General features: G+C 67.5%; 2 protein-coding genes across 2 annotated transcripts in view; both read right to left on the bottom strand.

Moving 5' to 3' along the window:
• Positions 1-1210, bottom strand: part of MNEG_1292 (hypothetical protein) — a gene marked incomplete at both ends in the record, with an annotated part of 9660 nt that extends 8450 nt beyond the window's left edge. Inside the window, 3 exons of the mRNA XM_014050224.1 lie at positions 359-667; positions 861-1055; positions 1193-1210. Of these exons, the coding sequence (XP_013905678.1) occupies positions 359-667; positions 861-1055; positions 1193-1210 (522 nt within the window). The remainder of the gene's footprint in view (positions 1-358; positions 668-860; positions 1056-1192) is intronic.
• A 5837-nt stretch (positions 1211-7047) lies between these two features.
• MNEG_1291 (hypothetical protein) overlaps positions 7048-8812 on the bottom strand; it is a gene marked incomplete at both ends in the record, with an annotated part of 3182 nt that continues 1417 nt past the window's right edge. The window contains 2 exons of the mRNA XM_014050223.1: positions 7048-7401; positions 7674-8790. Of these exons, the coding sequence (XP_013905677.1) occupies positions 7048-7401; positions 7674-8790 (1471 nt within the window). The remainder of the gene's footprint in view (positions 7402-7673; positions 8791-8812) is intronic.

The raw sequence follows: 8812 nt of genomic DNA, 5'->3' as shown, positions 1-8812 counted from the left end.
CGCAAGGGGAGGGGGCTGCAAGGAGAGGGGATGTATGACGAGGTTGAATATGTGGGGGGACCAAGGGGCAGGTGCAAGGTTGACCAGGTCCTCTTTGGGAATGCGCATTGCCTCAATAAGGTTGTTTGATGGCGGTTTGAATGCGCATCAGCCACAATATGCGACCCGCCCGCTGCACCCCTGCAAGCCTGGGACGATTGCGCCCGCCTGCGGACGGGGCGCTCGAAGCTGAATGCTGTACTGGCGGCTGCAGAGGGAAGCCCTGCGGCACATCAAGCCGCCACGCTGCTGGGTCCACGTGCAGGCGCACGCGCGACTTGCCGCCCCGCTCACAAGGTCGTTTATTCCCAACGCCCACCATAAGGTTTGGCCCGTAACGCGCCGCCACGGCGTCGCGCGCAGGTGCATTGGCATGGACCAGCGGCGGCAGGGAGCAGGGGTGCGCACGCAGCGCTGCGGCGACGGCTGGAAGCCGCGCCGCCACCTCTGGCGCCACGCGCGGCACGCGGACAAACTCGGCGCGCTCGCCCGCGCCGCCGCCCGGCGCGGGGGTGAGGACGTATCGAGCGTGCTGGAACGCGGCAACGCGAAGCGGCGGCGCGGCGACGTCAGGGCCGCCGACGGCCGCTTGCTGCACTCGCACGACGCCGAAGCGGCCATCCCGCAACTGCAACACACGTGAGGTGCGGGGCCAGAGGGCGAATTGCGTCGAATTTTGGGGTTTGTTGGGCCATCGACGGTTGGCGGTGTACGAGTGTGCCCCTGCTTATCCTGCCTCCGCCCTTCCTGTGCTGACATCATATCAGCGCTTAAGCACCTCACCAAGCTTGCCTGGCATTCTTGTCCGCTATGCGGCACACCTGAAATCTCACAAAGGGCGCCCGCTCTAGGCAGGGGCAGCGTTGATACAGCAGCGAGTGGCGCAGGCGGGGCAGCCACAGCAGCGCCAGCAGGAGCCCGCCGCCGCTGAAGACTGACAGGACCACGAGCGCCGCAACGCGCGTCGGTGACAGTGTCAGGCCCTCGACGGCCAGTAACTCCTGGCGATTGCCTGCCTGGCGAGACGAGCCAGGATGGCGGTGCGAAGCTATTCAGCATTGAAGACGCGGGCGGTCAGCCTGGGCGTGTCGGCGGGCGTCTCCCCGCACAGCGTGGGTGTTGATGCTCAGCATTTGATCGTAGTCAGACCCACCTTGTTCTCTTTCTTCATGTTTCAGTCAAACCACGCGGCTTGCTGCAGCTGTTCTGAGGGAAAGGAAACAAGCGTTGCACTCGCCTGGCCCACGCTCGTCGAGGCGAAGGACGTATTGCGATCAGCCGTACTTTTCAAACATGACGAATAAGGAGTTCACTCAGTGACCGATCACCGGCGGACTTTGAACTGCAGCATGACCGGATCGTACTACAACTCAGTCTGTCATCGAAATCGGCAGACGAGAGAAAGCATCAGCGTGGCCTGCCATTACTTCCTACTGTGAGTGGCCCTTTGTCGCTGCCCTCACTCATGACAGCGCCCAATCACATGCGCCGGCGCCATCGTGCGCAGATCGCCGATGCGGGCTCTATTGCGTCGCCCTTTAGTAGCACATGCAAGGCATGCTAATGTTTGTCCTTCTATGGCCTCGCTGAAGGCGCTCCGAAAGAGAGCTCTTCGAGGGGCAGCAAGGGAGGCTATGCCGATGTTGCGCGCCATTTGCCAGCTGGTGCCGAGCGGAAAAGACATTATTGTGCAACAAATAGCAATCTGGTGTGGTGCTGCTGATACATGAGGGGACTGTGTGTAGGGTCCTTAGTCCTACAGGATGTTGCGGCGACCATCCTGGCATATGGCAAGGCGCAGAGTGACATGAGAGCACAGAGAGCCACTCAACAATTGACGTGTATGAAATTCATATCTTCAGTGACTGCGCACATTTATATCAGAGAACATACGTCTAGTGTCGAGTGCGTGCGGCAGCTCAAGCCGCCGCAGTGTTGACCAAGCGGCGCAGCACATGGAAGAGGACTACACGCGGCAGGCTGCCGACGTCGACCAAGACACGTTTAGATTCACGAGAATTTTTCAGCTCAATTGAGCTGCAACATCACGCAGCATCCCTCAAACACGAACAGGCTTGGCATGAGTGGCAAAAACCCGCTGAAGAGCAGTTCCGTCTATGCACACCGTGCGCTCCAAATCGACATCGCAGGCCTTCGCGAACAATCACACGAGTCAATATAGTCGCAGTATTCAGCCCAGTCCTTCCCGCAAGAGCATCCATGGAGCCGTTCACAGACTATTTGCCAAAGCGGGGTATCCTGTTGAGGCCTGTGAAGCAGCAGCTTCTTCAAGGAGCTACTGCTACAACGGATGAGAAACAACACAAGAAAGAGCAGGTGAAGCTGGCCCTGCGCGCAATGGCTGCTGCACACGCGTGCGCATGTGCGCAGCGAGGCCGCAGCTTCAGGCATGCACTCCCAAAGCAGAGCTTCACCCTTGCATTGCACCTGCATGCGCGCATGCGCAGCGATATACCACCAAAAGGCGACAGCCAAAGCGGCGACACAGCAGAGAACCCAATGGACCCGCGTCATGCTAGAGCATCTGCCACGAATGCCCCATCTGCACCCTCCCGCCCGACCTCCGCTCCCTTGCTTCGATCCAACCCTCCCAACCCTCCAGGAGATGTGGAGTGTGCGGCGGCAAAAGCAGGCGAACGTCCAGGCCCAGCTGATGTCAGCGCTCTATCCGAACCGCGAGGACAAGCTGCGGCGCCAAGCGGAGCTGCGAGCCCAGGAAGAGGCGTTCATAGCTGCGCGCAGCGCGGAAAGGTGGGCTGTGCCAGTGCCTGCACACACGGGGTGTTTAGGCCGAGCGGGCCGCAGCTGCCTGGTTCGCTGGAAAGATGCAGGACACAGACCTGCAGGCTAGGCACGAGAGGGCGAGGCTCCAGTTTGCAGGGTAGCTGCAGACGCCCCTCACTGCCGCTTCGCCGATGCCCGTCCTGGCGGCTTGCACGCACCACGCTTGTCAGGGAGCGCCTGGCGAGGGAGGACGGCGCCTGGCAGGCTCGCAGGGCGTCGCCCGCACAGCAACAGGGCCGTGGGCCTGCAGCTATTCCTTGCTGGTCGGCCGCAACTGGCGGCCCCACGTTTGCAGAGCTGGTGAGCGTTTCGCATTTTACCACTAGGCGCCTGTGGCAACGCGACGATGTGTTGGTGTTCCCTGCCAACATGCCGCAGCGCATACATATACTGACTGTAGCCGCTGCCATACGGCAGCCATGAACACCACCTGATGCGCCGGTACCACTCCGCGCGCGCCCGACGGTGTCCTGCAGGAGGCACAGCGCTCCCGCCGGCACGCAGAGGAGGCCCAGGCTGCCAATGTGCAGATGATCAAGGAGCATGAGCGCGGCCGGGCGGAGGAAGGGCGGCGGGATAGGGAGCGCGAGCGGCGAGAGCTCGAGGCTGAGGTGTGTTTTCTTTTTTCGGGAGGGGAGCGTGCACGGAGCAGGGGCGGGCCGCACGACCGACGTGCGGCCGTGTGTGCGCGGCGAGCAGATGAATGCGGTGGAACGTGCGTCTGAGAGCCTTAAGTGAACAAGGGTAGGGAATCCAGAGAGCTGGTCCATGCTCGCGACCCTTGTGCTTGCACGGACCAATTCCATCAAACTGGTCCTGCTGTCTATACGCGCGCCCCGGCAGACAAGCTTCTTCACCCTGGGTGCGACCACTGGTGAGCCGCCCGCGCGCACGCGTGCAGCGTGAAGCTGCGGCCGTGCACTCCCGTCCTGTTCTGGTCGTCCGTGAGCGACGCGGCCGCGGCCGCCTGCGCGCAACGTGCAGTGCAGTGGGCAAGAAGCCGCCAGCTGGCGGCCCGACACACACGCCTCTGCACCTCAACTTGTCCTGTAGACCCACCCCCTGCGCTGCTGCACGTCCTCCCCCCTCTACACGACGCCAGACCGCTGGATCCCGCCAGAGCACACAATGCTGCACCAGCGCGCCGCCAAGGCGCCCGCTCGGCCGCCGCCGTGGGCGCCGTCCCAATAGTCGGGGCCGCACTACCGCAGGTGGCCAGCAGGGTGCTTGAGACCGCAGCGCGCGTTTTCTGCTGGCCGCGTCGGGGCGCTTGCAGCCGCAGTGCATGCAACGCACGGTACGGCTGATTTGTGTCCAGTGTACAGGATATCATAGAAGTGGCGTTTGCTTATTTCCAGACCTTGATTGCTGTGAGTATCACACACATACCCGCAAGCCTGCTTAGGTCGGCTCTGAAAGGAAGGATGGCTGATGCGTTGGCTAATGCACCACGACGTGTACCGCCGCCTGCTTTTGAGCACACCCCTCGCCTGTTTCATTGACCATGGCAGTAATGGGTAGCTGGTCGTTGTGGCCACCGCGTGATGGCCCCCGCACGGCGCGCCGCCGGTGCTCGCTCTGCCCCCTCCCCCCGCCATTCAAAACCAAGGAGCGCGGCACAGGTTACTGTTGACCAATGCACACACAAACTTTACTAGAGGGCTGCCCTGATCCAGCCTTCGATCCAACAAATCGCCGCCTCAAGCCCGTTGTCGCCGTGCGCGGCGCAAGTAAGAGATGCAAGTCGATGCGACGGCCAGGCACGACACAGCGCGTGTCAATGCGCCGCGCCACCTCCCTCATAGCACAGAAGACACACACGCACAGACGAATGTGTTGTTTGGGCCGCACAGAAACGCAGCCAGCCGTACAGAGGTCTGACCCTTCGCCTTCATCTCAACTGGCGGGCTCTGCGGCTTGCCGCCGAGGACAAGCATCTGGCGCTGTTGCTACGAAGGGCGCTCGCCCCGGGGCACCCCAGCTACACAGCGCCGAGTGAGGCAGGCACCACACGTTTGAGCAGTGACTGCACACAAGCGAGTGCTTGGCCCCTCAAAGGGGGGCCCCGGGGCGAAGCGTCCAAAGAGGATGTCGCATCGTTCGACCGCCGCGCAGCGGCTGCAGACGTTCAGAGCGGGGCAGGGCTGTGCATGCGTTTCGCAGCAATGGTTCAAATAATTCTCCGCTGCCACGCGGCTCGCGGGGCAGAATGGGGCCGACAGCTTTTCGCGGCGCACGCACCACCGCAGATCAAGGCGGCCGCGGCCGGGGCACCGGACGCGCGCCCGCGGGGCTGGCGCACGCGGCGGCGGCCTCGGCGCGGGCGCGGGGCCGGCGGCGCGCCCGACGCGGCGCGACAGAGCTCGGTACATGCCACAAACGGCACACGCTTGCGTGCACTCTCATGGACAGTCGCCCCCCAAATGACATTCACAACACAACCAGGTTTGAACCGGCAAGGTCAAGGGCGCGCACGCCGCGCCCCTCGTGCTTGAGCTTGGAGGCCAGCCCGTGTCGCAGACAAAAGGCGGTGGGCCTTGATCAACGCGGCCCAGGAAAGCCAGCCGCAGCCCACGACGCGGCCCCGCGGCCCCTCCCCTATCGGTGGGCGGCGCGCCGCCGCGCAGGCGGGCGGCGCGCGGCGCGCTGCGCAGGCTGCCGCCGCCGCCGAGGCCCTCGCCTTGCGTCTCGATCGGGGCTCGGTGGCGGGGGCCTCACGGCACCCTTAGTGCGCGCCGCGCGGGGCCGCGGTGTGACAAGCCCCCGGTGAAGCGCAGGTTTGAATGAATGCAGTAGCCCGAAGACCGCCACACAGCCAGGGACGCGGGAAAGGCGCCCCACCCGGGGCAGCGCGGGCGGTTGCAACCCCGGCCCCCATCGCACGCTCGCGCACGTGTGACGCGTGCAAAGCCCGTGGGGCACGGCGTGTGTGGAACGGGCGCCCACGGCGCCGTGCGCGCCGTGAGTCGCGCGTTGGGCGCCCAGTGCCTCCTGTGATTCTGCCCCTGCCACAAGTAATCATGCTCGAAGGATCAAAGGCTGCAGATGCCCCCAGAAACGCCCCGGGCTGACAGATCCGGCGCCGCCCGGTCGTCCAGGTGCGGCCGTCATCAATCAAAACTGAGCGCCGCGCGAGGCGCGAGCCGCGCCGCGGGCGGCGGGCCAAGCGCGCGCGCCTGGTCCCCCGCCCGCGGCGGGCGCGCTCACAGGAGCGCTGCCTATTCTATGGTGCTGTGCGTCGCGCAGGGCAGCTGCAGCGCAGCTGCTGTTCGGAGGCGGGTGCCCCGGCAGCCCCGTGTGCGGGGGCGGGCCGGAGGCGGGCGCCTTCGTTGCGCACAAGCGCACGCGTGTGCGCGTGAAAACGTATGCGCGTGTGGGCCGCCGTGGAATGTGCGTCGGCCCGCTGCGCCTTTGAGCGGGCGGGTGCGGCCTCCGGTGCCCCGGGTATTTCCGTGCTGCCGCTCGCCCAGAAGGCGGGGGGCCACAGCCAGGTGTGGGGATTAAGGCAGGAGGAGGCATCCGTTGTAATCAGCGCAGGCTGGGGCCGGGTGCGAAAGCACGGACACCCGCTAATGCGCTGCAGCGCCGCCGTGGGGAAACAAAAGGTCGGCGCCGCGCGCGCGCGCGCGCGAGAGCGCGTGTGGCACGGAGGGCGCGAGCGCCACCCCGCCGTCGTCTCTGCACGCGCCGCAGCGGCGGCGGCGCGGTGCTTTGACCGTGCATTGACTATGCTTTGACCGCCACCACAGAGTTTCAAGCGGCATTCGTCAAGCAATCAAAGCGCCCCACAGGCGCCGTGCCCGCCGCACTCGCCGATGCAGACCAGCCCGGCGGCACCTCGGCGTGATGCCGAGGCCCGCGAGCGGGCTGAGGCAAGGCGGCAAGCGAGTTGGGTGCTAAAACCAGAGCGAAGATGAGCGAAGATGAGTCAGCGGCGTTGCAGGACGAGCCAGCGGCATGAGAGGCACCCTGCCGTGCAACCGGCCACACGTGCGCGGGCGAGCAAGGGGAGAGCTTTTGTCGCGGGCGGGCCTCCATGGCTGCCCGGGTGGTGCCGAATTGGGTGACCCCTGCGCTTTCGCGCGGCTGCGGGCCCGCGGCGGGGCGGCGCGCACGACACGGCGCGGCGCGGCAGGGCAGCCCCCTCCTAGCCTGCCAGCGCGGCCGCCAGCTCTGCAGCCGGCCCCTGCCGCATGCGAGGGCTCACGCCTCTGCGACCACGGAGGCGGCGGCGGGCGCCTTGGGAGCTGGCAGGGGGCGCTCGGCCGCGTCCGGCGCCTGCGCCGCCTCGACTGCCGCAACAACCTCCTCCTGCAACAGCCAGGGGTGTGCCAGCAGCTCCCCTGCTGCCGCGCGCCGCCGCGGGTCGCGCACGAGCATTGCGCGCACCACGTCCCGCGCGGCGCCCGACACGCCCGCCCACGCGGGGCCGTCGGCGGCGGGCGCGTCGGCGCGAAGGACAGCAGCGCAGACGGCGCGGTCCGAGGGGCCGGTGAATGGCAGCTGGCCGGTCAGCATCAGGTGGAGCACCACGCCAGCAGACCAGATGTCGGCGCTCTGTGAGATCCGAAGACGAGGAGGCACAAGGGGGGGGGGGTGTTGGAGTGAGAGGGAAAGGGGGGGCGTCGGAAGCAGAGGGGACCTCGTGGTCAAGAGGCGGCCGCTGCGGGGCCAGGGAGCGGGAGGCTCCTGAGGGGGGCGCGCCCGCAGGCGGGGCCAGTCCAGGCAGAAAGGGGCAGGCTTCACAGGGCTGCGGCGCTGTGCACCGGGCGCCGCGACGTTCCCCTGCCACGCCTTCCCCACGCGCCCCTGGGTGCAGCACGACGAACCTGATCGTAGCAGCGCAGCAGGACCTCCGGCGCCATGTAGTACGGCGTCCCCACAATCTCCGCAAACTGCTGCCCCGGCTTTATGAACGCCGACGCCCCAAAGTCGCTGATCCTCACGCTGGCCGCGTCCCCGGCCCGCGCAAGCAGGAAGTTCTCGGGCTTCACGTCACGGTGCGCCACGCCGCGCTCGTGGCAGCGGCGCAGCGCGAGCAGCATCGCGCGCGCGGCGGCCGCCGCGTCGCGCTCGGGCAGGCGGCCGCGGCGCAGGATGTGGTCCAGCAGGTCGCCGCCCGCACAGAGCTCGAGCACGAGGTTGACCGCGCGCCTATCCTCGTACGCGCCGCGCAGCTGCACCACGCCTCGGACGCCCGCGAGGTGCTCCAAGATCGCAACCTCGGATCGCACGTCTTCGACAAACTGGCGGTGGCCGAGGAGCCGCTGCTTGCAGACCGTCTTGCACGCGCACGCGCGCGCCGTCGCGCGCTCGGTGACGAGGCGGGTGACGCCAAACGTCCCGCGGCCGAGGGTCTGGCCAAACTCGTAGTCCGCCAGCACCTCGAGCCCGCCGCGGCGCGGGAGGACCCAGCCGCACCCGCAGGCGCCCTCGCCCGCGCCGCACGCGCGGCACGCGGCCGCGACGTCGGGCTTGGGCGGCGGTGCCGAGGCCGGCGCCGGGGTGGCGGCCGCGGCGGCCGCGGGGGCCGCGGGCGCGGCGGCGGGCGCGCAGGGCTGAGGGGGGGCGATCTCCTCCAGCAGCGCCCAGAATGCGCCGCCGCCGCTGCCCGAGCTCAGGCAGCTATCTGCGATGGCCAGGCAGCCGCTGGGGGCGCTGCTGACGACGCTCGTCCCGCCGGAAAATGAGCGCACGCTGACGAGGCTGGGGGCGGCGCTGGGGCAGCCGGCGCCGGCGCCGCCGGGGCTGAAGCTGCCGAGAGAGCTGAAAGCCGAAAAGGCGCTCGCGCTGGCGCCCACGGCGCCGCTGTACGCGCTGAACGGGCTCGGGCCGCCGCCAGCGCCGCGCGCCGGCGTGGCGCCGCCGGGCGCGGGCCCAGGGCCCGGTGGCGCTGCATGCGGCGTCGCCGCTGCGGCTGCGCCCGCCGCGGCGCGGCCGGGCGCGCTGCGGTCGTCAGAGGCGGGGG

The sequence above is a fragment of the Monoraphidium neglectum genome, assembly GCF_000611645.1.
Source record: "Monoraphidium neglectum strain SAG 48.87 unplaced genomic scaffold scaffold00126, whole genome shotgun sequence".
In the NCBI taxonomy this organism is placed as follows: domain Eukaryota; kingdom Viridiplantae; phylum Chlorophyta; class Chlorophyceae; order Sphaeropleales; family Selenastraceae; genus Monoraphidium; species Monoraphidium neglectum.
This window is presented reverse-complemented; position numbering and strand designations above follow the sequence as displayed.